The sequence below is a fragment of the Euleptes europaea genome, chromosome 5, assembly GCF_029931775.1.
Source record: "Euleptes europaea isolate rEulEur1 chromosome 5, rEulEur1.hap1, whole genome shotgun sequence".
Taxonomy (NCBI): domain Eukaryota; kingdom Metazoa; phylum Chordata; class Lepidosauria; order Squamata; family Sphaerodactylidae; genus Euleptes; species Euleptes europaea.
The window spans coordinates 71,646,881-71,674,791 of NC_079316.1; the positions used below are offsets into that span (position 1 = coordinate 71,646,881).

Sequence of the window (27,911 nt, forward strand, 5' to 3'; positions counted from 1 at the left end):
AAGATCTGAGCAAGGCTGTCCATTTTGGAGGACATTGATTCATAGGGTCGCCATGAGTCGGAAGCGACTTGATGGCACTTAAAACACACACAGCTGATACCTTTGTCAGAGAAAATCCAAAGTGGCACTAAGTCAAATTGACAAGTGGTTTTTCAGCATCATGGCAGCTTGCTACCACATAGTAATAGCAGAGACAGCCAAAATGGTAAAAATATTCCCCAAAGAGCTAGGTACAAACTACCTAAAGATTAAATAGCTGAATGGTTTTTTAAAGTATGTATTTTTGAAGCTTTACAACCCACAAATGCAAGAAAAATGTCACATGGACTATAAAACATTATTTATATTAAATATGAGGTTTAATTAGAAGACATCACAGCACCTAACATAACTACTTTCATCTCTAAAACCTACTCTTTCACATTTAGTAGAGTGTAACATACATAACAAAGTGCTAACTGTGCTGGACAGTTGCTGTTATGGCCAGTTTTAACAACATACTTTAATTATAATCTGTATTTATCATCATTGCTTACACAATATAAAGCTAAATCCAAATATAAATTGCATTTAAAAAGAATGGCACATTCCACATTGACAAGCCATGTGTTTCATTTTAGAGGTCTTACTCCTACTAAACATATTCGGGCTTGGATCCTACCTAGAGTTTCTGTATGCACAAGGACAGTGGCAGAGGATGATTTCTGACAATCCCCCCCTCCCAAAACGCCACTTCTGTGACATGGCGACCCCTGAAAATAACTTTAGGAAGAAATCAGAAGAGGAGGAATTAGTGAAAACCACCCCGATCCTGCAGAAATTTTAAACGGGATCCAAGCCGCAGCCTTAAACTAGGTCAGCCTGAGTAAACAGCACTTCTACAAGTGGAGGCTTCTTTTAATACCAGCGGTGAGATCTTGTGGAGTAGGGTTGATGGCAGTACAGCTCACAACGATTCCCTCAGTAGCCATAGCTTCAGCTGTTGTTGGGCCTATGGCGGCAAACTGAAAGGACAGCCTCGTTATTCAGTATAGACAGATACAATTAGCCATTTTCTATATTAGTCTGCTGCCTGATAAAATTCTTCCTGGCAAGAGATCAATTTTATGGCCTATTCAAAAATGTTAGAACTAGTATTCCAAGGTCACATTCATGCTGCTGACTGAAAGGACACATTAAGTAAAATTTATATAACGGCTGCTACATTCAGCTTGGACAGCAGAAAATTCTTAGCATCACGTCAGACCTGCTTCTTAAGAACTGTCGATGAGAGTTCACACTCTACCAACAGAGATGCCAACAACGAGTTCTAGAAACAGTATTGGCCTAGAAATGGCTCCTGATACTAGGAAACCAAAAAGGACAATTTAATGGTTCCTTTTGCTACTTATAGTCCCTGCAGAAGAAAGATGTTTTTACTCTTAGTAGCTAAATAGCCAACTTGTGACAATCTAGGAGTAGAACTGCATAAACACAAAATTGAGAAGCTAAGCACTACTGTAAACAGAATCTTGATCACAAGCCAGACATCGGGGTTCATCGTTGTGTCTTCTGCGCATGGGACTGACTGCGCAGGCCTGTGGGTACCTGCACAGAAGACGCTCAGCGAACAACTGGTACAGGTAAGTACACCTTATATTTTTTCATGTGGATATCTCACAAACAGCAACATTCTTCATATGTAGTTATTTTCAAAGCACACCAACTCTGTGTACCTCAAATAGCGGTGGTGTGAACCTTATTAGCTTTTAATTTTCAAGAGGGTTGATTTTATAGCTGGAGGACAGCTTCAGGTGTAATTAACATAGCATTTTTCAATTGTGTGATTAATGTCTTGCTACACACTGAAATACCCATAGTTGCATATAAATCAGACACACTAAATGAGTTAAGACCCCTAAGAAAAATGGGCAAAGGGAAACTATTATTTTCCCATATAAATATCTTTCTACAGAGGGTCCTCAGGTAATTAATAGTTGCTACCTGCACTATATCTCAGTTAAATGAAGATAAAAAGCTAACAAAAAGCTAAGGATGACCAGCAAGTCAAACATGAATTACTCTGTGGTGAACCATTTTGTTATATTTCCAATAGCTGCTGGGAGACTTTTACCTTAATGTGGGGCAAGAGATCACCAGATAATTTCAGAATCTGCTTCAGACAATATTTGACACCAGATGGACTGAAGAATGCAACACTTGCAGGGACACCCTATGTAAAAGTATAAAGAGCGAGAGAGAACATCCACTAAAGTGCAGTATTAGTATTTGGACGCATCCCTTATCAAATATTCTGTTAGCAGTTTCTTGAATTTTCACCAAAGACATTTGCATTCCTAAAGAGACAAGCTGTTTTTCAGTTTAAAAGTTAGCCTGGCTTTTAAGCCGTACAAGTAGCTGCATAGAGTCTTTACGGGTCAGCCATACTTTTCTTCCATAGGCTTTGTTACATCACAGCATATTTGCATTTCCCCCCCTCAAGAATGCATTGCAGAAGTCTGATTTTTTTATTTTATTTTAGTCACACCTGGAGAAGGCAGCTAGAAAAAAAAGTCAGGCTAATCTCAAGTAACATTCAAAAGGAAGAATCATAAATTAAACAGGCCTCATGCAAGTTACAGAGGCATACTTCCAGAATATGTTTTGACTGCTTACACAGAGGCAAGACAAATGGTAGCATGTAAAGTCTTACAGTGCCAGCTTATGCTTGATTAAACATCCTGACTAAACAAGAAGAATGTCTACAGATGCAACTCGTGAGTTACAAGAGTGAATATAGCTAACTGGAATCAGTAATTAGGCAGCTGACATTTATTTACATTTATTTCGTTACAAAAATTATCTCCCGTCCTTCTAATAAGGGTGGCTAACAACAAAGCTACAGGCATAACTCATTAAAATAATTCGCTTAATTATCCCTGTCAGGCCTTTGCCTTTTTTGCTGGAGCTCTTGACATGAGTCAGGCCAGGTTCTGGCCACATGTCAAGTCCTTGGTTCTCATGCCTATGAACGTCTGTGTACAGTTTCGCCCATCCTGTTTTCTGCAGCTGTGGTAATGTTTAGTCTGTCTTCCTGGGAACCGCTTATCTCGAGGTTGCCTAGCAATGTTTACCTTTTCAGTCTGTAGTGTCTTTAACGTGTAACCTGCCTGTGTTCCCCATTACTAGCCTATCCTGCCTGTAGGCAATCAGTCCTTTAATCTGTCTTTTGCTCCTAATAAAGTATTACTGCTTCAGAGCTACCTGCCTGGATGAGTTTGCTTATGGGATGCTAGGGACAGACACCTGAAACTGACAATCCCCACAAAAGCTAAACTGAACCACTCGTAACAGAAATCCAAAGCTCATCCATATCAGGAAATTCAACAATTCAGGAACGCATCCATCTCAAGTAAAATCCTGCTGAAATAACTAGGTCTTATGTGCTTTCCAGAAGGCTATTAGGCAGTAGCTCTATCGAAAATACTTCTGAGGTGACCGTAAGGACGCAGTTACCACACAGGTCTAGTGAGGGTTATTCGGCAGCCTCTACAAATGGCTGTTCAATTTAAACAGCAGCTGGTTAGTGGTCAGACGAAGCCTCCACTTGCATTAGGATCCTGTACTGTCCCAAGGGGACCTGCCACTCAGTTTGAGAACCACTACAGGTAGAGTATCCCTTATCCAGACATCCCATATCTGGACTGATCTGAAAACTGGACCCTTTGAGCCAGCATGCAGGCAGATCCATGCTGCCTGCTTTCAAGGTTTCCTCTCACCTAAAAAAATAAAACACGGTGTCCACTGCATCGTAGGTGGAGGCTGAAAGACTGCCGTTGTTTGTTTGTTGTTGCTCTTGTTTAACAGCTCAGACAGACAAGAGACACTAAAAGTGTAAGGTGCCACAGTTGGATTCATCTGCTTCCTGGATGTACATACTGAGGAATGATAACTTGATAGGAGAAATCAGTTAATCATCAGTAGATCCATGTGTATTTTCCTCAAATCAATCTAAAAGACTGCTATTGCAAGCGCAATGTTGTAGTAGGGAAGGCAGTAGAGTCGCAAGGATACAAACCCTAAGCCTACAGTACTTCCATTTCCTTTATTAAGATTGTTGTAGGTACTGGATTGCTGCCACAGTGCCTGAAGCCAAGGAGACTGGTAATCAGATAATCACTAAGCAATGGTGCTGGTTAGCAGTAGCCTCTGCTCTGTACCAGCTCTGGTACTGAATGAGTGAACCGGACAGCAAGATCACTGGCCTTAACTCCTCTTGATTAGAAGAAGAGTTGGTTTTTATATGCTGACTTTCTCTACCACTTAAGGAAGACTCAAACCAGCTTACAATCACCTTCCCTTCCCCTCCCCATAACAGACACCATGTGAGGTAGGTGAGGCTGAGACTGTGACTAGCCCAAGGTCACCCAGCTGGCTTCATGTGGAGAAGCGAGGAAACAAATCCAGTTCACCAGATTAGCCGCCGCTCATGTGGAGGAGTGGGGAATCAAACCCGGTTCTCCAGATCAGAGTCCACTGCTCCAAACCACCGCTCTTAACAACTACACCACACTGGCATTTCTTCCTATGAGGACCACTGAAATAGATTGTTAATGCTGAAAATCTCTCATACAGAAGCTAATGAAGGGGGAAAAAACATTACGCCTGCCAAAGTCAGCGTGCTAAGAACTATCCCATAATTTTGTAATATAAAACTACCAGTTGCATGCTTTGTAGTAACTGAAATATCTGGAGACCAGTGTCAATTTTATCAAACATATTCATTATATCTGATATGACTCAAACCAAAAGGCAGGGGAATTCTCCCTCAGTCACTAGAAAGGTGGTTGTTTAAGAAGACTATCTGCCTGACTCTTGCACAATACTGACTTACAAAGACAGCAAACAGAAAATAATACATTTCTTGTGCTACATGAGGACTCAGATGGTGAAATACCTGTTGTGAGAAGTAATTCCTTAAGGATTCGTGAAGATTAGGCTGTTGACTAGTTTGATAAACAGTAAGGCTCTCCAATACAATACCTGTAATAAAAAAAACCAGTGATGGCACAGGGTTTTATAAGTTTCAATCAATTCAAAACATTAATAGGGGTACATTTAAACTGAAGTTACATTGAGCATTCATACAAAAGTTCAAATCTATTTAGTTGAGGAGTCTCTGACCATAATTCAGATGCAAATACCTCTTCGATTCAGAAAGCAAATTCTTTAGAAAATGTATCTGCAAGAAGCTGATTGTGTGTGTAAAGTGTCGTCAAGTCGCAGCCGACTTACGGCAACCCCTTATGGGGTTTTCATGGCAAGAGACTAACAGAGGTGGTTTGCCAGTGCCTTCCTCTGAGCAGCAACCCTGGTATTCCTTGGTGGTCTCCCATCCAAATACAAACCAGGGCTGATCCTGCTTAGCTTCTGAGATCTGACGAGATCAGGCTAGCCTGGGCCATCCAGGTCAGGGCAAGAAGCTGATTACCAAGCAGTATATGCTTATATAGAAATTCTGAGTGGTTGATGCTATCATATGGCCATTTCACCATGCAAAAATTGGTTTGGAAGTTAATCAAAGCAGAGAACTGGACAACAAACTAAACAAACCTCCCACAACATGCAGCTGACTATTTTTCAAGGCTCTAAAATAAATGACTTTTTTCCTAAGTGAAGGAACTATCTTTGCTCTAATCAAAATTTATTAATTTACAAGTGATACTAGATTAATATGTTACACTCATGGAAACCCACAAGTGGAGAATCTGAAAGCTTGTAATAGGACTTTAAATGAGCTGTGCGAGATCTCTGGTCAACCAAATTAATACAATATTTGAGCGTTATTAATAAAATATCCTGTGAGCATACATCTTCATCTGAGTGATTGATTTGGAAACTGGTAAAAGATGTGAGGGAAAAAGACTTCAAAGCATTAAGAATACAGTCCTTAAACAGATTATATATGCATGGGTCTAATGTGTCTCTGGCGGCGAAGACATGGTGCCTTCTTTCACATCCCTGCTTTTCGAGTCAGGACACTTATCTAACTGACTGTCTAACTGATCAACTGTCCATTATGACTGCTGACTTTGTAGCCATAATAATGGCTTTACGTTGGATACAAAACATATATCCCCTGTCAAAGCAGATTGTTATCTGATCCAACATGTAACTTATTGGCAAACAACAAAACATGCCTTAATTGGAAAGGCGATTTAATTAGTGAGATCTGGGTTCTGTCAACTGAACTCGAGTATAGGACATATGTCTAATTTCCCCCCTTGGATTTCAATTTGTGAAGGAACTGTGAGTAATGAAACAGCAGATAGGACAGCTAAGGCAGCAGCTGTACATAGGATTACAATCTGCTTTCGTCTTTGGGAATGTGAGTAAAAAAATAGTTATTTATTAAAAGCATGAATGAGCTATTGATGTTCTAGAACAACAGGACAACCTGGAGGAGTGTTTATAGTTTATAACTATCAGAGATTCTGGGTGTTTCAGCCAGTTTGGACAAATACATGAAATGGTCTTAAGAGTGCCTTGTATCATAACCACTAATATATAGGCAAGTGTGAAAATCGGCTCAGTAGATGAGATAGTTGAACATGTACGGTTGAGTTTATTCCAAATGTAGCACAGTAAGGGAGTGTTCTTTAAAAAATCAAATCAAATAAAACTTCATGAAGTTGGAAACTTTTTCTCTGAAGGGACATGGGAAGAAACGGGACAGAGTTAGAGTGGGAATTTTGAGAACTACTGATTGAGTAGAAAGGCAGCTGTGATATGTTGCATCCCCATCTTGAAGAAATATGTCATGGCAATGGACTTTTCTGCAACTTGCTTCAAAGCAAGTAGTAGAACAACTCTCTCTTACGTTTCATTTGTAGTTCTTATTCTAACGCTTTATTCAGCACATGAGATTTTAAAGTATGGGTCCAAGTTCTATTTCTACAGAAGCCAAAACAGCTTAGGATACCATTCTCTGGAAAACTCTGCAAGGTGGACTCTGCCATTTAAACCAGAAAGAATAATAGAATCATAGAATAGAATCATAGAGTTGGAAGGGACCACCAGGGCCATCAAGTCCAACCCCCTGCACAATGCAGGAAATTCACAACTACTTCCCCCCTCCACACCCCTAAAGAGAACAGCAGCTCCCAGTACAGGTGACACTGACACGTCATGCAGTATTGGTACCACATCTCAGGTCATCAAACCCTTCTCTTGTAGCTAGAACACCCAGCCTCAATGGCCCAAACAAAGTTGCCCTGGTAACTCACTTTGCTGAGGTCCCTGATTCAAATCTACCTGGAAACTCTGCCAAAGGAGTGGAGAGAAGCTATCCTCGCTCCTGAGAGGGAACACTGAGCTGCCTCTTTGTTGATTGCATGTGGGTCCACCTAGCTCAGTATATTCTGACTCACTAGGATTCCAGACAAAGCATGTTTTTTGCTTCGAATACCTGCTATCAACTGGACAGGCCAGGGATTCTACTTGATATCTTTTGACTGCAAAGAAATGGACCCTCCCGTTGAGCTAAAGACCCAGTCTGGAGCCCTTCCCCGACATAACTCATACCAGAATCTAAATAAGTTATTAGAATCTAAATAAAATAACCCCCGCCCCCCGGATGATCAAATATTCTTTGGCTTGGGAGTCCTCCCAGTGCCCCTCACATTTTAAACTTGACTCCATTTTTTGTTGTAACATTGCAAGCTTTGTTTACAACACAACTTTTCTACATGCACTCCATCTCAAGCAAACAACTCACGATACAAAACTCAGTGGTTAATATTTGATGCTGTTTGTTTGTTTGTGTTACCGGCTTTTATAAAGTACCAGATGCCATGTGATTAGATTATTTTAAGATATTTTATATATCTGCTTTGCTATTTGTACCTATTAGAACTGCTGTTATGGTTTTAAGATCCCCCCCTTGTTTTTATGCTATTTCTAGTTGTATCTGTTTATTGCCTTTTTATTCCTTGTAAGCTGCCTTGACAACCAAATTGTCTGGTAGTACAGGATAGAAATGCTTACAATGAATAAAAGATATGTCTGTAACCTGCAAAGTAACAACCTGAAAAATAAATGGTAACTATTTTCATCTCAAAGAACGTGAAAAGCAGAGGAAAGAAGTATGATTTAAAAAAAATAAACTTTCAATGCTTTAAAACAAGTATGTAAACCTATCACTGGTCTGACAACAGGCAAATATTTATTTAAGCTCAAATATTTATTTAACACTTTTAAAACATCAAACCTTTTTCTCTAAGTATTGTTGGGAGAGTTTCCCTCTTGAGAGCTCCACAAGGGAAAAGCAGAGGCAATGAACTGGATGGCTCCCCTGTTTGAAAAATAAAAATGGATGGCATTCATGATAACATTTTAAATACAGATCACAAATTAATTATTTCAAACGGTCGCACACTGAACAGACAGTGTAAAATACAGCATGTTTCAAATGCGCACAGGAAATTTATACAAAACAGAGGCTCTTTAACATGGAAATTAAAAAGAGGTTTGAATGCCAAGCCATGGATATTTTGGCTAAAAAGATCTGGCAAAAAAATAGATGACTTTGCTATGCTCTATTTCTTTTGCTAGGACATTTTGGAGGACTTTCATTCATAGGGTCGCCATGAGTCGGAAGCGACTTGACGGCACTTAACACACGCACACATTCACTAGAGAGCTACTGAACGCAATGCTTCCAGTCATCTAAATAAGTTTTTTTTCTCTCCTCTTCGATCACTTGCCATTCCTCAGACACATACTTATTTAGCTATCTAAAAACTTATTTCAGCAGAATAGATTTGCAGTCTGACATTCCGCTGAGACTCACAGTGCAATCCTAAGGACAGTTACACCCTTCTAGGCCCGCGGAAGTCGACGGGCTTCGAAGGGTGTGAGACTGCTTAGGATTGCCCTGTCAAGCCTCAGAGGGGTAGGACAGTTCCAAGAGGAGTCCCTAATGCCATCTGGAGAAGTACCGACCTCTGTTCCTGTCACTAGGGAGTTATCTTAATGATGTGATCCACATATTTCTTCCCCCTTTGAAAGTAGAAAGTGAACAGCTCCCTCCAGCCCACTCTGTTAGGGGAAACTTGCTGGCATCGTGCAGGTATCTTTGGCAAGGCTTCCCTCTGGAAGACAGGTCTAAATGCATTCACATGTAACATGTTTTTGTAATTCACTGCCACATGGATACGGCCCAGTTGGTGGCTTCCTGGAGGCATCAGACTGACCACTGTGGGAAAGTAGATGCTGGACCAGCAAGACCCTTAGCCTAATCCAGTAGGGCTGATGACTTCCAGAGATGCCTACTTCACAGCAGCTGTTTCCTATACTTTCTTTTCTAATCAAGGAAATCACGGAAGAAGAGTGAGGCTCGTAGGCCCAGCAAGTGCCTGCAGTTTGCTTTTTCATGATTGACTTTGGAGTCCGGCAGAGATGGGAGGATGCTTAGTTTATGGCTCTTGTGAAGACCTCATCCGTTCTGCATGTATTTCTCAAATGCCCTCTAGCCTCCCAACTCAAGACAAATGCCTTCTCTTTTAATATTTATGTAGGTATCTCAAGCTGAACAGTTTGGAGTGATGCATGCACATATCCGAAACACATACATTGTATTTGTGAGCCAAACTGCAAAATGTCTGAAATGCCTGCTGGCTGGACTAGGTGATTGGTGTGTTGGAGAAATAGGAGGAAGGGACAGAAGAGTTAAAAATTATCTGTTTATGAGATCTTTTTATTTGAAATTACTTGCTTTAAAAAAAAAAAAAAGGGAAATGGGAGACCACAACATAGATTAGATTGTTTGTTTTATATGCTACAAACACATTATTCCCTTTTAACCCTAAGCTCCTGAGTTTTCTCTTGGCGGGGGAAACACAGGCTCACACTAGTAAAATCAAACTGAAGGACCTTATTAGGAGTCAGCCCAGATTTATCAGAATAACCTAATTGCAAACTGAAGTTTTATTAGGCACCACAGATACGCTTGTAATGAATTACAGGAAGCAACAAGGGCTTGAGACAGAATGCAGAGCAGTATTTTGCGAGATAAAAGTAAAATATGTTAATATCAATCCTACCAAGGCTGCTGCTGGTTAATTGAAATGCCAATGTGATATTCGAAAAGCAATACTAATCCTTTTAGTCTTGTGTTTACAAAGGGAGAATGAACAGCAGCTTAATACCGCTGGACAACAGAACAAGCACTATCCGTAGCGGTGTTTTCTTTCTCCATAACAAAATATGGAGAGGCATTAAATTCTGTAAGACCATGAAATCCACCTTCAGAAAAAGTCTGGTGCTACCTATTTAATTAAGGAGCCCACTGATATATTTTCCGAAGCACCTTAGCCAATGTCAGCACCAAAGACAGAGAAAACTGGAATAACAAATGCAACTATTTTTAGACTGGTACTACAGTTTGAACATGAAACCTCAGATAAGTCTTTCTAAATGGAAACTTAACTCTCTTGCTCTTAAAGTTAATGTACAAGTAAAAGTAAAGAATGAATTCCATTTGGTATAAAAAGACTGCTTCTAATTTGTTAAGCATTAACTAATTTTGTATACTATGAAAGGTGTTTTGTATAAACGTTATCACTGGACACTGCTGCCCACAGCTCATAGATGGGGGGCTGTACAGTACATTTGTTATGTCTATTTAGTGCATTTATTTAGGAGCATTTTTATTTCTGCCCTTCCTCCAAGGTGCCTGTGTCTCTCCCCTCCTCCAGTTTATGTATGGCATGTGGAATTAATTTTCAATATTGGTTCATTTCACATTAGAGATCTGAACATACAGAATGATCATAGAAAGCTGCCAGGGTTAGATTAAGCCATTTTGAAGCCCTGAAATATGTCAAGTTACAAGGTCCATAATATTGCCCCCCCTACCGTATATACTCGCGTATAAGCCGAGTTTTTCAGCCCAAAAAAAGGGCTGAAAAAAGCCAACTCGGCTTATACGCGGGTCAATACGGTAGGGTAGGGGAGGGGGGAGGGGGGAGGAGGGAGGAGGGAGGGGGGAGGGGGGAGGAGGGAAACTTACCACTGTCGCCATCCTTCTCCACCGTCCCGCTCGCCTTTCCGCGGCCTGGGAGCGGCCAGCAGGGCCTGCCTGGGAGCAGGCAGGCCTCGCATCCGCCCCCGCCGCTGTCCCGCTCACCTTCCTGCGGCCTAGGAGCGGCCAGCGGGGCCTGCCTGGGAGCAGGCAGGCCTCGCCGCCGCCCCCGCCGCCCCCCCCGCCGCCGTCCCACTCACCTTCCTGCGGCCTGGGAGCGGCCAGCGGGGCCTGCCTGGGAGCAGGCAGGCCTCGCCGCCGCCCCCGCCGCCCCCCCCGCCGCCGGCCCGCTCGCCTGGGAGCGGCCTGGGAGCGGCCAGCGGGCCCCCCCCGCCGCCCCGCTCTGCCGCCGCCGCTGCCCCCCCCCGCCGCCGGCCCGCTCGCCTGGGAGCGGCCTGGGAGTGGCCAGCGGGGCCTGCCTGGGAGCAGGCAGGCCTCCCCGCCGCCCCGCTCTGCCGCCGCCCCCGCCGCCGCCCCCCCCCACGCCGCCGTCTTGCTCACCTTCCTGCGGCCTGGGAGCGACCAGCGGGGCCTGCCTGGGAGCAGGCAGGCCTCGCCGCCGCCCCCCCCCCCCGCCGGCCCGCTCGCCTGGGAGCGGCCTGGGAGCGGCCAGCGGGGCCTGCCTGGGAGCAGGCAGGCCTCGCCACCGCCCCCCCCCGCCGCCGTCTTGCTCACCTTCCTGCGGCCTGGGAGCGGCCAGCGGGGCCTGCCTGGGAGCAGGCAGGCCTCGCTGCCGCCCCCCCCGCCCCCCCCCCCCGCAGCCGGCCCGCTCGCCTGGGAGCGGCCTGGGAGCGGCCAGCGGGGCCTGCCTGGGAGCAGGCAGGCCTCGCCGCCGCCCTTGCCGCCCCCGCCCCCGCCGGCCCGCTCGCCTGGGAGCGGCCAGCGGGGCCTGCCTGGGAGGCTGCCGGGCCTGTGCCGCTTTCTGCCGCCTGGAGCGGCCTGGGGGCGGCCTCCTGCGGCTACCGCCAGGAGCCGGTCAGGTAAGTCTGCGGGGGGGGGGAGGAGTTATAAGCCGACCCTCGGCTTATACGCGGATGCCTAATTTTCCCCCATTTTTGGGGAGAAATTAGGCACCTCGGCCTATACGCGGGTCGGCTTATACACGGGTATATACGGTAATTTTCTTCTAAACTTTTTTGTATTTAGATGCCACTCACAATCTGAGTCTCTAAACTGCAGCTTGCTTAGCTTGTGCATAAATCCAGCTCAGGAAGTTGCCTTTCTACTGTTGATCTAATCTGACTGACACTGGCTTTCCAAAGTCTTCGGCAAAGACAGATCTTTCCTGATCCCATGAGTAATCATCTGAGAGATGGTGCTCTCATGATTGGTGACTGAAGAAACTGGGAATAAAAATAAAAACCACTGAGCGTGCACTTCCCTGGATCTGAACCACAACATATCACAGGAGAGATTTCATCTCCTGTACTTCTCTCAACCTATGGAGCTACTTACAAACTATATCCTGAAGTATGCACCAGTAACAGCAATGGAGCCATGACCCCAAGTATTCCCTTTGCAGATTATCTACTATTCAGACAAGTTTCTCCAGCAGCTTCTTCAAACAAGCAAGCAATATACATTACACCTGTAAAAAGCCAAATATGGTAGAAAGTTTAAAAATAATAATTCAAAAATGTGCGCCCACTTACGGGAACAAATGTATCCTGCTAGTTTTTCAGCATTTCCACAGTTTTCTCCTTGTGGCACAAGGCCTATTTCACCCACTGAAAGAAAATGAGAAAAAGAACAACTTTAGGGGGGTGACAAAAGTTCTATTGAGAGGCTTATTGCACCCAGTCTGGGAAACGTCTCTCAAACCCTTTAAAAACGTTACATTCTTTCCCCCACGCACCACAGCTTGGAAATGCTTTGGAAGCGCCAGACATCTTTTTCCCCCGAAAACACCTATACCACGATATATTTCCTTATGTTGTTTCAAAACCGGCAAGCCAAGGGGTGCGTTCAATTACAAACGCTATTCTGTTCTCCTCCCCTCTTTTCGCAACACCCAATGAAAAGAATTTCTCCTCCCACCACCTTCCCCTCCCCTCCCGTTTGCATCCAACAATCTTTACTGCTACTAAATCCCCCCTCCCCCCATAAGTGCTTGTGCAGAGGAGGGCGAGGGCTGGGAAAGTAGCAAAATTGCTGCGAGCGGCAGAGGGGGGAGGGGAAGCAGCACGAGGAGGAAGGGAGAGAGACTGAGGAATAGAGAGAGCACCCGCCCGCATGCGCGCACACACACAAACGTCAGGGCTCTCCAGTGCCGGCACAAAGTTTCTCCCTGCCTGTTTTTTATCTTTCTCCCGCTTGTCCCAGCGATAAAATGCAACGTCGTTGCACCAACGCCCGCAAAGACGGCAGCTCTGTGATCAGCTCTGTGCAAGGAATGGCTCATTTTGGTTTATTTGGGGGCGGGGGAATGCCTGCATTGGTTGTGATTAGGGTTTCCCTGCCATAGGGGGGAATGTATGCCCATTGCCCTATTGTCCGGATGCACTGACGATACCGCACAGGCGCACTGACATGACGAGAGGGGGGGTGGAGGGGAACCCAAGCGACGTCACGATTAGATGGTGCTCCTCCACGCCCCCTTATCTCTTGGGAGCACTGTTTCATTGGAGGTGCGCTCAGAAGGCTAATGTTTCAGAGACGTCTCAGAGATGTTAGAACGGGCAGAAGTGCGGGGGGGGGGGGGGGAATAGCAAATCGCCTTGAATACCTTTAGGTGTTTTCCACACATTTCCCAGACATGGTGCGATAATGCCCTGAGACAGCCTGCAGATTCAGCTTCTAAAACAATTTCCTGATACTATTTTGAATCGCCTTAAAATCTTCTTTACGGAGATATAGAAGTTACTGTTAGAATTTACTACCTGATGACTTAGTCCTTGATAAAGCATCAGAGTAAGGTATCATTGTTAAAATACCAAACAGGATCAAAACCATACCTGGCTAAAAGACTGAGTGAAAAGAAAAAATCTGGCCTAGAACCTAAAAACCAATCAAGTAGGTGCCAGGTGAATTCCGGAAGCCTCAGCCCAGGCCTGATTCAGATGTAGGCGTGCATCCATCATTGTTACATATTTAACTAAAAAAACCCCCAGCAATTACACAAATCCATATAAGTTTCTTACTCAAAAATAAGATGGTTATAGGCAAGGGGCAAAACTCCCTGCTACAAACTTACTCCAGTTACGGTTCTTTAGGATCCAACCCAAACTAAAAACAAGATCACAAACAAAGGAGAAGGAACACAAAAGGAAGAAGAAGAAGAGTTGGTTTTTATATGCTGACTTCCTCTACCACTTAAGGGAGACTCAAACCAGCTTACAATCACCTTCCCTTCCCCTACCCACAACAGACACCCTGTGAGGTAGGCGGGGCTGTGAGAGCTCTAACAGAACTGTAACTTGCCCAAGGTCACCCAGACGGCTTCATGTGTAGGAGAGGGGAAACAAATCCAGTTCACCAGATTAGCCTCCCCCGCTCATGTGGACGAGTGGGGAATCAAGATCAGAATTCTCCAGATCAGAGTCCACCGCTCCACACCACTGCTCTTAACCACTACACCACGCTGGCTCTGGAAGGGGGAGGCAAAGAAAAAGCAAAGACCAGAGGTTAAATAAAGTATTGAGAGAAGAAACATATTTTCAGATGGTGTTTTTCAGGAAAGAAATGGTATGGATGTCAGGGGTAGGGTTGCCAACTGCCAGGTAGTAGCAGGAGATCTCCTGCTAATTCAACTGATCTCCAGCCGATAGAGATCAAATCACCTGGAGAAAAATGGCCTCTTTGGCAACTGACCTCTATGGCATTGAATCCCTCCCCTCCCTAAACCCTGCCCTCTTCAGGCTCCGCCCCCAAAATCTCCCGCAGGTCGAGAAGAGGGACCTTGCAACCCTAGTCAGGGGGCCAGTGAGTTCCAAAGAAAGGGGGAAGCTGTGACACAGAAATAACTTAGGGTTGAACTCAGAGGAAAGTATCACTGGACTGCAGACCACAAGAAGTCAAAGAAAGAGAAAGAAAGGAGAGAAGATGGCAGAAGAGACTGAAAAACAAAAAACAAACCCCAGTAACTTAAAATTAATCCAATCAGGAGCCTATGAAGGCAGTTTTACAGAAGAACAAAACAAGACACAGTAACAACAAACAAGCAGCAGAACTGAAAACAGAAGACAAGAGAAAGAGGTAAAGCAGAAAGAAGAAAATTACTATAATCAAGCCTGGAAAAAATAAGAGAATAAATCAATATTTTGTAAAATCATGTTATCTTATAGGTGTGCCATAAACATTGGGAAGGCCTGCTCGGTGTGATGCCTGACAATCCTTCCCTTACAACAGGACAATTATTAGGTAAGTACAACCTCTGTGTGAGTGTGCCTCTACATCTGATCATTTTGATGCGCAACCTGTACTCTGGACCAGAGGCCACAGTTAGAACAGAATATGGAGAAACACAATAGTTTCCAATTGGCAAAGGAGTCAGACAAGGATGTATTTTATCGCTCTATCTCTTCAATCTATATGCAGAAGATATAATTAGGAAAGTTGGATTGTGGAGTAGTAACAGTGAAGGTAGTCCCTTGGGCAAGCACCGGGTCATTACTGACCCATGGGGTGACGTCACATCCCGACATTTACTAAGCAGACTATGTTTATGGGGTGGTTTGCCACTGCCTTCCCAAGTCATCTACACTTTACCCCCAGTAAGCTGGGTACTCATTTTACCGACCTCGGAAGAATAGAAGGCTGAGTCAACCTTGAGCCAGCTACCTGAAACCGACTTCCGTCGGGATCGAACATCTTGAGTTCTACTGAAGCATTAAGGAGTAAATATTAAAGAACAGAATCTGTTGTTTAAAGTAATACTAGCAAAGAAGATCTTCCTTCATGCAGCAAAATAAACATATGTATTTGTTGAAAACTGTAGTCCTGTGTAGTTTTTAGAAAAAAAACTTCCTATAGAATTTGCTTTAAAAATGTAGCTTACCTAACCCAGCAGTAGCTTTTCCTACTACGTAAACTGATTTAGTATTCCATTTTTCTCCCAGAAAATTTTTCCAAGCTGTAAAACATTAAATTATGTGTAAGCATTTGATAATAAAAGTACAAATGCTGAAATGCCTATTTGAGCAGAACTCCAAAAGGCTGTTAGTTTACAGTGAAAAAGTGTGAGCACTCAGCAAAATTTTGGCAGAATATTTTCAACTACTTGTGTAAAGCAACATCCATAATGCATACTTGCAAATTATAAACCCTAACTTTCACATGCAAAACTCATTTGTTTTGTCAGTTGTTGATCCAAAAGAACCAAAATGTTCAGAAGGAAAAAAAAACACTTGAGTATTAAATGGTCAGTAGAACCAGTTATCCTTTGAGCAAATCACAGATATCCAAAGTGTGTAATGGTCAGTTTCAAGGAGAGAGAAATATAAATAAATGCATGAATTTACAGGAGTATATCAAAGTATATAAATAGATATCCTGGTGTACAATACACAAAATCATTACCAAGCTCAACCCATCATATGAGACAAACATGCAAACTAAGCCTTCTTAGACATCATGAAAATATACTTCTCTTCATTTCCAATTATGCTTAGTTGCAGCATCCTTATTTCAGTATCAAAAATAAGTGATTAAGTGGAAATAAATTCTGCAAACCTTAATTACAATGATTTCCTATAAGATACACCATAGCACAAGGTGAACTTCATTTGATTCTTAGCAGAACCCTTGAAGTATGAACATGCCTTTAGGGGAAAAGAGTTATTTTGCTTCTCATTATTCTACAGTAAGGTGTCACAAATATTCATTAATGAACAATTTCAGGGTGAAAGTTGAACCTGGGTGGGGACTGCATATGCATGAATTATTCCTCTGAAAACCTCTAATGTGTACACGTTTATAAAATAGCCATAAACAGCTCTGGGGGAAAAACAAACTATGAGATACAGAAGTTTGCCATCATTTAAAAAATACTTTGTACAGACTGATCATATTATCATCACAGTTATGTCCCACAAAGGAAGTATGTGGCACAAAGCTTCTGAAGATATCTGACACAGTGATCATCTAACTCACTAGAGTAACAAAGATATCTTTCTCCTATACATTTATCAAATATTCAAACAGTTTTTCACCTATAACTGACGTTTAATTTTGGCAAATTCATGTTTAGAACGATATACATCAAATGAGAGAAATGGTAAAATAATTCAATTCACTAGTTTCCAATTCTCACTTACCTTCTTCTTTACAATTATTTCCCAAGCATAACTTGAGTGCTTCTACGGCTCTTGGACTGGTAAAAATCAGCCCACGATACTGTTCAGGACGAGAAAGCTATTTGCCAATGAAAACAAAAATGTAGATTAAGAAATGAAATACAACAAGAAAACCCAAAACAGGGGCTGTTGGTTCCTTCTTTTCTTTTTTCTTTTTTTGCTGTCAAGTGACAGCTGATTTATGGTGACTCTGTAGGGGTTTCAAGGCAAGAGACATTTGGAAGTGGTTTGCCATTGCCTGCCTCTGCGTCACGACCCTGGTATTCTTTGGAGGTCTCCCATCCAAGTACTAGTCAGGGTCAGGGAGGAGTGTGTGTGACTCCCCCAAGGTCATCCAGCAAGCTCCCATGGAGTAAAGTGGGTATTTGAGCCTGGGTTTCCCAGGTCCTAGTCTGACACCTTAACCACTATACCGCTACACTACACAGTGTTTAAATGAAGTCCCTAATGCGAACAACTGCAGTAATGTTAAGTCTAGTTACATTTGCTGTATATGGATCTGAATTTAATATCAGCCTGTCATTTGAAATCATAAAGCTGACCTGCTACTGACATAACCTTAGACTGATAAAGCCAGAGCCAACCCAGGAAAGTCAATAACAGGTCCTTAATAGGAATCCAGGAACTTAGAATCACTTTGTCTGAGCTAACCAATAAAAGGTTGCCTCTTGTTAAGACAGTCTATTAACAATGAAGTAAAAATGATATATTGAGTTATAAAAAATGATATATTGGGAATATTGAGTTGTGTGAGTCATACCAAAAAAGTCCATTTGTATACAATAATAACTGACTCATTTCTACTTCATCTTTCTTTTCTGAGACGGTCTTCTAAATAAACTATCTTCACATCTCTTGGATTCCCTGTCTGCATGCCTGTCCGAGTGGCATTTCATAAGGAGGAAATCTTGTACTGTAAATTGGACATCGTGAAGGAAGTCGTGGACTGTCAGAAAAGCAGCACAGTCACCTCCCTACTTTCCCCCCATCTAAATAGAAAGGGGGAAAAACATGTGAGCTAATTCCGCACAAAGTCAGTGAAACATTCAATGAAGTCTCTAACAGTCTCTAACAATCCCTTTTTGAATCTTTTGGGACTTCCGGAATGGGCTCCTGTTCCGAAGTCTGAGATTAGTGGATTAATTGCCTTGTTAGTTTCTGGAAAATCCCCTGGGGAAGATCTGATCCCCCCCAGACCTATATAAAGCCAAATGGTGGTCTCTAGTCTTAGCTAGAGTTTTCTCACAAATTAATGAAAAAGGCCTTATTCCCCTAGGTTGGAAGCTCAGTATTGTCGTGTCCATACACAAAAAAAGGGGACAAAAGGGTTCCACAAAACTACAGACCGATAAGTTTATTTAATATAGCAGTCAAAAATACAGTAAACATCTCTTACTTAAATTAGAAGACTGGGTAGCTGAGAAGCAAATTATCCATCCTTTGCAACCAGGATTCAGAAAAGAACTTGGTACTATTGACCAGTGGCAAATCCTTTATCATTTGGCTCATTCTGGTATAAATGGCCCTACGAAGGCACTATATGTAGCATTTGTCGATCTGGCCGCTGCATTTGATTCTACTGATAGATCCCGCTTAAAGTTAGAGGATATGAACATCGATAAGTGGTTACTATTTTTATTATGTGAGCTGCACATAATAAGTAAATTGACCACGTATGCAGAATTTAAACGTTATGACTTTAAAAGAGGTTTGCGGAACCATCCCTTTGGGGTGCAATGTATGGATAGCATCGTTCTGATCTCTACCCTAAGGGAGCCATTTCTGTCATCAGCCTCTTAAGGCTAGCTGTGGGCATAATCAGATGTTCAGTTGTTCACACGCTCTGTGGCATTTTCGCTGCGTCTGAGTCATTTTCAGTTTTGCAGCTGCAGGCACAGTGAACACGTGCAAGAGCAAAGCGTGTGCTAATGAGCTGCTCCAGCGTAACCTCCAGGAAATTTAGAAAATGCATTGTAAATGCACAGAAAGCATTTTGGTAGGAAAGATGCGCCAGCTTTTTATATCCCCTTTTAAGTAGTGCTTAACAGCTTCCTCGGAAAGGTTCTCACTCTGCTATTAATGAGTTTAACACCACAATTACTCAAATGTATAAACAATTTGAACCTTAAAGGCAAGCAAAGAGTGTCTGTGTCACGGCAGGATCATCCATCACAACTCTGGCTATTTGTCATTAAGCCTAAAAATATTTAAACCTCCCTCCCCCTCCCTCCCCCTCCCCCCCCCCCACTGACAGGCTCCACAAGGTTATCTATTTCATGAGCTCTTACAACATGTTGAAAAAGCTGCTCTTCTACAGACAAGATTAAGCCACAAACTTAGGCCAATGTGAAAACTGTTCCTTCAGTGGAAAGCTCAGTAAAAATGTACTCCTGAGACTTCCAGTGCCTTCCTAAGCAGAGATATACTTTCTAAGTCCACTGACTTCAAGAGACTGTGAAGGGGGTAACTCTGCTTAGAATGGTTCCATTTGGCATTCTAAGTATGTACAATTGAAAGTAAGTCTTAACAAAATCAATGGGTAATACTTACAATTAAGTGGCAAAAGAAACAGTGATTTCTATAGATAGTTTGTAAATCATTAATTAACTACTGGACACTACATTTAAAATTCTTAAATGGTTTAACAATTTTTTTAAATCAATTTTGCCTCCACAAAATATTAATGGCAAGGTTTTTAGATTTGTGTGTGTGTGTGTGTGTATTATTTGAGAGAGATAATTTATCTAAAATTCTAAAAGAGACATACACCCACCAACTGCAGCTCTCCCATCCTTCAAATCCCTCTTCAAACCCCCTTTCTTGTGTATTCTTTGACTTATTCCTTAATCCCTATTGAGGACTATAACTTAGCTTTAAATATGTAGCTGCATTTCCCCCCCCCCATTCATTTCCTCCCAGCCCATGTCTACCTCCTCTCCTTCATGGTCTACTTTAGATTGTAAGCTCCTCGAAGGCAGGGACCTATCTATTTTTACTTATGCAGCTGTGTAAAGCAAGCACTGAATAAATTAGTATTATTTACACATGCCCAAATTTCTCCATGATCTTAGGCAGAGTCTCAGTTCTGTTGGGAAGTCTTGCCACTAAACATAATCTCCAGAGGATCGAGATGAATCCTCCACCACTAAGCCATCCACCACCAAATGCACCCCTGTACACTAAACATGCCTTGTGGACTAAACTGCAAGAGGTTGAAATAGCCGATTAACTACCTGTAGCCATTAGGCTTTGCAGCATGGCAATGTAGGTGCCTAGACAAATAAAGGGAGAAAATAAAGGAGTAAAAAAATGAAAAGCATGATTTTTGCAAGACAGGTATTACCAGAAAGTGAGTTGAAATGCTTACTTTTTCGAAGAGAGCTTGAAGGGAAATAAATTCAAATGCTAAAACTGGGATCAAAGTTGCTTCAAGCCCGTGTAAGCCCAGTTCCTAGAAATGAAAACAAACAGTATTGCGATGAGTGACAAGAACTGGTGCTCCCAGTTTTAAAGTATTTTGGTATTTCCTAAATCAGCCAAGCAGCATGCTTTAAAACATGACTTAGAGAAGGAAAGCTAATATGTATATTTTATTTAAAATTAATTGTATTTGATTTATGTTATTTACATTTCTCACTAAACACTCAAGACTTACAACGTAAGTCAATACAGTCAACAGGACAGGACATCCAATAAATAATGTAATTGGATTAGGATTGCATGTTAAATGATGTAGAGATTACATAGTAGGGAAGAGGAAGAAGAAAAGTTGGTTTTTACATGCCGAATTTCTCTACCACTTAAGGAAGAATCAAACCGGCTTACAATCACCTTCCCTTCCCCTCCCCACAACAGACACCCTGTGAGGTACGTGGGGCTGAGAGAACTCTAAGAGAGCTGTGACTAGCCCAAGGTCACCCAGCTGGCTTCATGTGTAGGAGTGGGGAAACAAATCCAGTTCTCCAGATCAGAGTCCACTGCTCCAAACCACCACTCTTAACCACTATACCATGCTGGCTCTTTAATACAGCAACATATAGTACGTACAACATACAGTGCTATAACCCACAGTCCCCTTCCCTTCTTTAAAGCATCTTTTTGAACCATCCATTATAGTACAGCTCTATTATCTGTGCAAAAAAGCCCCCTTGAATAATTCAGGTTTGCACAGTTTACAGACTGTCAGGAGAGTGGGGGCCTTCCTGTACTTACCAGGAAGGTCATTCCATAGGGTGGGGGCCACAACAGAGAATGCATAAGTACCAGCAATTGTGGATCGTGCCCATTTGCAGAGTGGCACCTCTAAGGTTACTTACTTTTAAACCTTTTCTAAGGTTGCTTACTTTTATGTATGGATCTGGTCCATTTTCGTTTTCTTTAGGTTCTTTCAGCAACAGAACTTTCATTGTTTACTGGAGACTTGCTAAGAATGCAAAAACAAAACACAGAAATATACCTAAATTAGATCAAGCGGACTCCTCTGTACAACGGCTTTAGCAGTTGAACTTCACAAGAAAGAAGATAATTAACAGTGGTATTGAAGTACAGTTGGTAACACAATGAGTAAGCAGTTTAATGGGTATTCTCTGGAAGCCAACATGTACCCTGATAAGGCCAGCAACATGTGTGTTGGCTTTAAATGATATGGCTCAAAAATAGATAAAAGAGAGGGAAAGGCATTCCTTTTGCTAATATTTATTCATAATGTACCAAAGTATACTTAAAAACACTTCTTAAAACTTGGCCAAATATATTAAGAGAAATGTATTCTGACACATCTGTTATTTAAAGGATTTGCATGTGGGCTCCCAAGAAAAGTCACCCTTGAGTTATTTTGTCACCCTGCACCAAAAAGAGAAAGCAAAATTGGGCAGGAGCTTCAGTCACTCCAATTCTATTTCAGTGAATAGGCAATTCATTTTTTTTTACGTACTCTGCAGGACTGGCAACTCTCTTTTGTGAAGAACCCATGAAATCCAAATTCCATAAGAATCCTTTTGTAATTACTACAAGCATCCTTCACACAATGTAACTGTAGCATTGGAAGGAAGCCACCAAAAATTCTAATGCAGATCAGCATCACAAAATCCAAACTGTCCCATCCCCCGCTCCACACACAGAAAAACTGAAGACACCTACTTAAGAACATAAGAAAGGCCATGCTGGATCAGACCCAGGCCCATCAAGTCCAGCAGTCTGTTCACACAGTGGCCAACCAGGTGCCTCTAGGAAGCTCACAAACAAGATGACTGCAGCAGCATCCTGCCTGTGTTCCACTGCACTTAATGTAGACTTTAATGTCATTAAAACATGACAGCACAGTTTTCTCACACCGCTACATCGCCTCAGAAAGTACATGGGAGATCACTTCCTTTGAAGTGTTTCCATGTCAAAAGCTCCCTGAACATGGAAAGCTGACACATCAAGACAAAGGCTAGGCTAGCAGTCTCTTCCCTGGAATGCAAGTTTTCCCACAACTACACAGATTGTGACATGAGGATGCTCTGAAACAAGTGAACGCCAAACATGTTGCAGGACTACATGTGTGAGCATTTGTTTCAAATGGTCCCGTCTCATACAGCATGAAAGGGTTGCTGCTTTAACAAGTCTCGACTCAACAAGTTCACTATCCAACATTTCAAGTACAGGTTGAGTAACCCTTATCCAGACATCCAATATCCAGACTGATCCAAAAACTGGACCTTTTGAGCCGGCATGCAGGCATTACTCACAGGCCCTCAGCAGTGCCACTTATGGTTAGATGTACACACAATTATTAAAAAGATGGTTTAAAATTACATTCAGGCTATGTGTCTAAAGTATATATAAAACATATATGTATTTCGTGTTTAGGCTTGGGTCCCATCCCCAAGATTTCTCATTATGTATAAACACACATTCCAAAATATTGCAAAATACGGACCACTTTTGGTCCCAAGCATTCCAGATAAGGAATACTCAATCTGTACTTGTCATTTTAGAAACAAAATGCTTGTTATGCATTAAAAAATAAACTGAAAAGTCATATTAGTGACAACTCAGCCAACTGAGCCTGACACTTATCATGATTTCCAAAATAAAACTTCTCTATTCAAAAATTTTACATAGATGCCCGTTGTCAGGCGCTGCTGCAACTTAAGACGGAAGGGGGCAAGACGGGCATGTGTAAGGACCTCATCCTGAGAAGCTGGAGAGCTTATGTTTCTTAAGAACAGGAAATACTGTTTGATTGATAATTTGACTGAAGATGGCAACTTCTTATAATTGTATCCAAGCTTTCATTAAGTTGGTTTTATGCAACTGGCATGGCATGTCCACTCACTCCCCTTGCATACAGAACATAACACTTCTAGTTTTGAGAAGCCTTAAATCCTGCTTTGTGGGAGGCAAACTCAAATCCAACCAGGATGTCATGGGAAAACTGGGTTTTGTCCCAAGGCTTCTCAGACCCAAAAAAGCCTTTGTGGTGTGATGAGAAGCAAAAGGGGGGGGGTGAGTACATGGGCACAGGGTGGCAAAAATAAAAAAAATGTCAGAGCCAGTGCGGTGTAGAGGTCAGAGGTCACACTAGGAGCCGGAAGACCCAGGTTCAAATCCCCACTCTGCTATGGAGGCTTGCTCGGTGACCTTGGACCAGTCACTGCCTGTCGACCTAATCTACCTTACAGGGTTGTTGTAAGGATAAAATGGAGGAGAGGAGAACGATGCAAGCTGCGCTGGGTCCCCATTAGGGAGGAAGGCAGGGTATAAATGAAGTACATAAATAAAAGTCAACTTAATCACAGCTTGCTGTGACAGGTGAATGCAATCTAACTGTGCAGTTCTGGTGTTCTAATATGCATTAGTGACATCCAGAAATTGAACTATTTTCCTATGAATTATAGTTTATTTCTTGACGCACATTTCACAAGATAAGTCTGAATAAGTCTGTTCCAAAATTAGCTTACAGCTTTTTCACTATAAATCCTTTGCATATTTGTTTGCCCCTTTTTTCATGCAATACAATTCAGGAGGGATGGCTGTTATATGACACTGAAGATCAATTTGGCTCAATACAGATATTGTTGAGAGGAGCTACACCAACAAGCTAGTATGGCTTTTGTTTCACTTTCACATATCTATGAGATGCCTCTGCAAGCAGCTGGCCTCCTTTCCCTTCGAGCGCTAACAGGGTTAATTGGCAGACAGTAATCAGTGTGAGTTGATATTACAAAGCGATAGAAAGGGTCAAATATGATGATGCCATCACAAGATGAAGGGAAGACAGACTTTGCATCGTTGGCCTTTGGACTCCAAGCTATCGAAAGCCACTTCACCTTAGCAACGGTGCAATTAGAACAGTGCGATCGCTCTAGCACTTTAACTGTAGGCACAACGCCATCTCAACAGATGTGCCTGAATATCTGCACCCTGGAAAGGGAATATGCCAAAGTATGCATGCTCAGTGAACTACCTCTTAGCCAGAATGACTAAAAGCAGCTGTCACTTGCTGAGATTATGTCGCTACAGCAACAGGGGTGAATCACTACTCTTGTTTTTTAAAAACCCTTCTCATTTGTGGTGTTTCATTTCCAATCGATCCAAAACAACACACTGCTTGGTATTTAAACATACTTGAAATTCTTGAGCACTGTTAATTAACATCTATTTTGTACCGCTGCATCGGTGAAATACGTTTTTTTTTAAACTGTGAAAATATTTGCCAAATACAGAATTAAAGATGCCATACAAATGGTAAAAACATAATAGCAACATGGGAAACCTCAGCATGGCTCTGATACCTACATTTCAAAAATAAGAAAGAATTGTCCGTTTTTGTCAAAAATAACCTGAACAGCACAAAGACAACTTCCTAGCAAGAATGGTTACACTAACAGCCTTAGCTTTATAAATAAAAATGGATGGCTACCTTGAGCCCCGTGGCACAGAGTGGTAAGATGCAGTACTGCAGTCCAAGCTCTGCTCACGACCTGAGTTCGATCCTGACGGAAGTTGGTTTCAGGTAGCCGGCTCAAGGTTAACTCAGCCTTCCATCCTCCCGAGGTTGGTGAAATGAGTACTCAGCTCGCTGGGGATAAAGGGAAGGTGACTGGGGAAGGCACTGGCAAACCACCCCGTAAACAAAGTCTGCCTAGGAAACGTCGGGATGTGACGTCACCCCATGGGTCAGGAATTACCCGGTGCTTGCACAGGGAATCTTTACCTTTTTACCTTGAGATCTCTGCCAATGAGGCAGTGTATAAATATTTCAACTTGACTAGCAACATTTTCAGTTTAATCTGAATACACTGTCAAAGCATTAATATAGTAGGATTAGACACTGTGTAAGAGCTACCACACAAGCTAATGGTTCTTGTAGCATGCATGCATCTATTAATTAGTCAGCGGTCTTGACCCTGTCTAGGCTCAGCATCCACTTTCACCCTCAGGTGGGAGCAGGAACCCACTGAGCTGTAAGCATGTGATATTAGAGGCGACATCCAAGTCACAACACGATAAGAAGAGACAGAGTCTCCAAACCTGCCTATGCTAAAAAGGAATCTTCTGCACAGCTGACTGATTCATCTTACTGTTCTGCTACTCCCAGCATGTATGCAGAGACACAAGGGATACTTAAATCCAGAGACTGGAGCCATGAACAGATAAGACATGTCTTCTCACAAAACCTGAAATATTCATTTATTTCCATTTGTATCCTGCCCTCTCACAGCAAAGCATCATCATCAATAAAATACATTCCAATTTATAATAAAAATACAATAAAAACAATTTTAAAACACTATAAATAAATACAATAAAATACTATTTAAAATACCAGTGTGGTGTAGTGGTTAAGAGTGATGGTTTGGAGCTGTGGACTCTGATCTGGAGAACTGGGTTTGATTTCCCGCTCCTCCACATGAGCGGTGGGCGCTAATCTGGTGAACTGGATTTGTTTCCCTTCTCCACACGAAGCCAGCTGGGTGACCTTGGGCTAGTCACAGCTCTCTCAGCCCCACATATCGACAGGGTGTCTGTTATGGGGAGGGGAAGGTGATTGTAAGCCGGTTTGATTCTTCCTTAAGTGGTAGAGAAAGTCGGCATATAAAAACCAACTCTTCTTCAAAACTACATGAAGCCAGGAACCTGGCAGCCTGTCAGCCACCTATCAAAGTTGGGAGAAAGGATTGGGGGTGGGAGAGAAGGCAAAAGAGGCAGTACTTACGAAGACAGTGTCGATGGCCAACCAGTCCGATTGCAAATGGAAAGGGAACATAACCGTTGCTGCCCTCAACCATAAACCTGGCGGAACAACTCTGCTTTACAGGTACTGCGGAATTGGGGGGGGGTCCCTCAGACCCCTGGTCTCCACAGGCAGAGTGTTCCACCAGGCAGGGGCGACAGCCAAGGTAGGATAAGCCCTTTTACTTCCATCCCTGGCATCAGGCATGACTATTTCAAGGCAGTAACCACCAGCCAATCACAACTCCTACTAGAAAGTGACCATGCCCACTTTCCAGGAACATAGGGAGTGCGCCATATTGGGGAACAGTGCTCAGAAGAGCCACATGTGGCTTCCAAGCCATCATGTGAGTATCAATGACAGATACTATCTCAGGTTTAAGGTCTGCGCATAGGTTATACATTACCTACACTGAATAAAGTCCACTGATTTAGGAAACACGGAGCACAAACCATGAAGCTAGCTTCAGTTACCATCAGTCCAGGTTAGCATTAAGTTGTTCTCTAGCAGTTTGCTCCCAATGGTTAACTCAAGCTTCAATGAATGAAAGACAAGAATAAACTGTCAGCATTTAATTTGATAGGTGGCAAATGTTCAAATTGTTTCAACCTCCTTGGATTATGAGGAAGTCATTCTGGAAGCTCGGGGGTAAGGTTTGATTCATTCCTGTTTGGTGGAAGCTCTAGGAAAGCTGACAAAGCTTGGGATGAGGGGAGCTGGAGTTCAACAGGATTTAATCACTCTTTCTTCTTCTCCCTCTTCTCCTGCGGCCACGTCTACCTAGATAGGACAGAAAATAAAAGCCATGGTTACTTCTAAGGCCTAAGTCATGTTAGGAAGGAGCAGTGCGGTATAAGTTAAGCCACCGATTCCACAGATGCATGTTAAAATTCTTTACCTCTTCCTTTCCTTCAGCCACCACGGTGCCTTCCTCTTCTCTTTTCACTTTTCCCCTCCACATCGCCCCCTGCAACGGCTGAGGCTCCAGCTGCGTATGGATCTTTGGGATGGTGCTTAGATCCTTGAAGCTCTAGGCAGCAGGAACTCCTCCTGTCCTTGATGGGCCTTTCAGAGCTTAAGGTTTGCTGGGGCCATCTCTCCCCTTTTTATAACCGAGTGTGAAGAAGAAGAGTTGGTTTTTAGACCCCACTTTTCTCTACCTTTAAGGAGTCTCAAAGTGGCTTACAATTGCCTTTCCTTCCCCACCCCCCACAACAGACCTCTTGTGAGGTAGGTGAGGCTGAAAGAGTTCTGAGAGAGCTGTGACTAGCCCAAGGTCACCCAGCTGGCTTCATGTGGAGGAGTGGGGGATCAAAACTGGTTCTCCAGATTA

General features: G+C 42.8%; 1 protein-coding gene across 2 annotated transcripts; it reads right to left on the reverse strand.

Moving 5' to 3' along the window:
• Positions 1-878: 878 nt before the first annotated feature.
• Positions 879-21,845, reverse strand: UROS (uroporphyrinogen III synthase). 2 transcript variants are annotated; one of them, XM_056850057.1, is made up of 9 exons: positions 21,699-21,845; positions 20,723-20,806; positions 17,317-17,413; positions 16,059-16,133; positions 12,715-12,789; positions 8,249-8,332; positions 4,937-5,022; positions 2,114-2,212; positions 879-1,004 (listed from the first exon to the last, which is right to left on the reverse strand). In XM_056850057.1, the coding sequence occupies exons 1-9, from the start codon at positions 21,759-21,761 to the stop codon at positions 879-881; spliced, it is 789 nt and encodes a 262-aa protein (XP_056706035.1). In that variant the 5' UTR covers positions 21,762-21,845. The 2 variants fall into 2 exon arrangements, with proteins under 2 accessions (XP_056706035.1, XP_056706036.1); XM_056850058.1 differs by having other exon boundaries at positions 911-991.
• Positions 21,846-27,911: the final 6,066 nt, after the last annotated feature.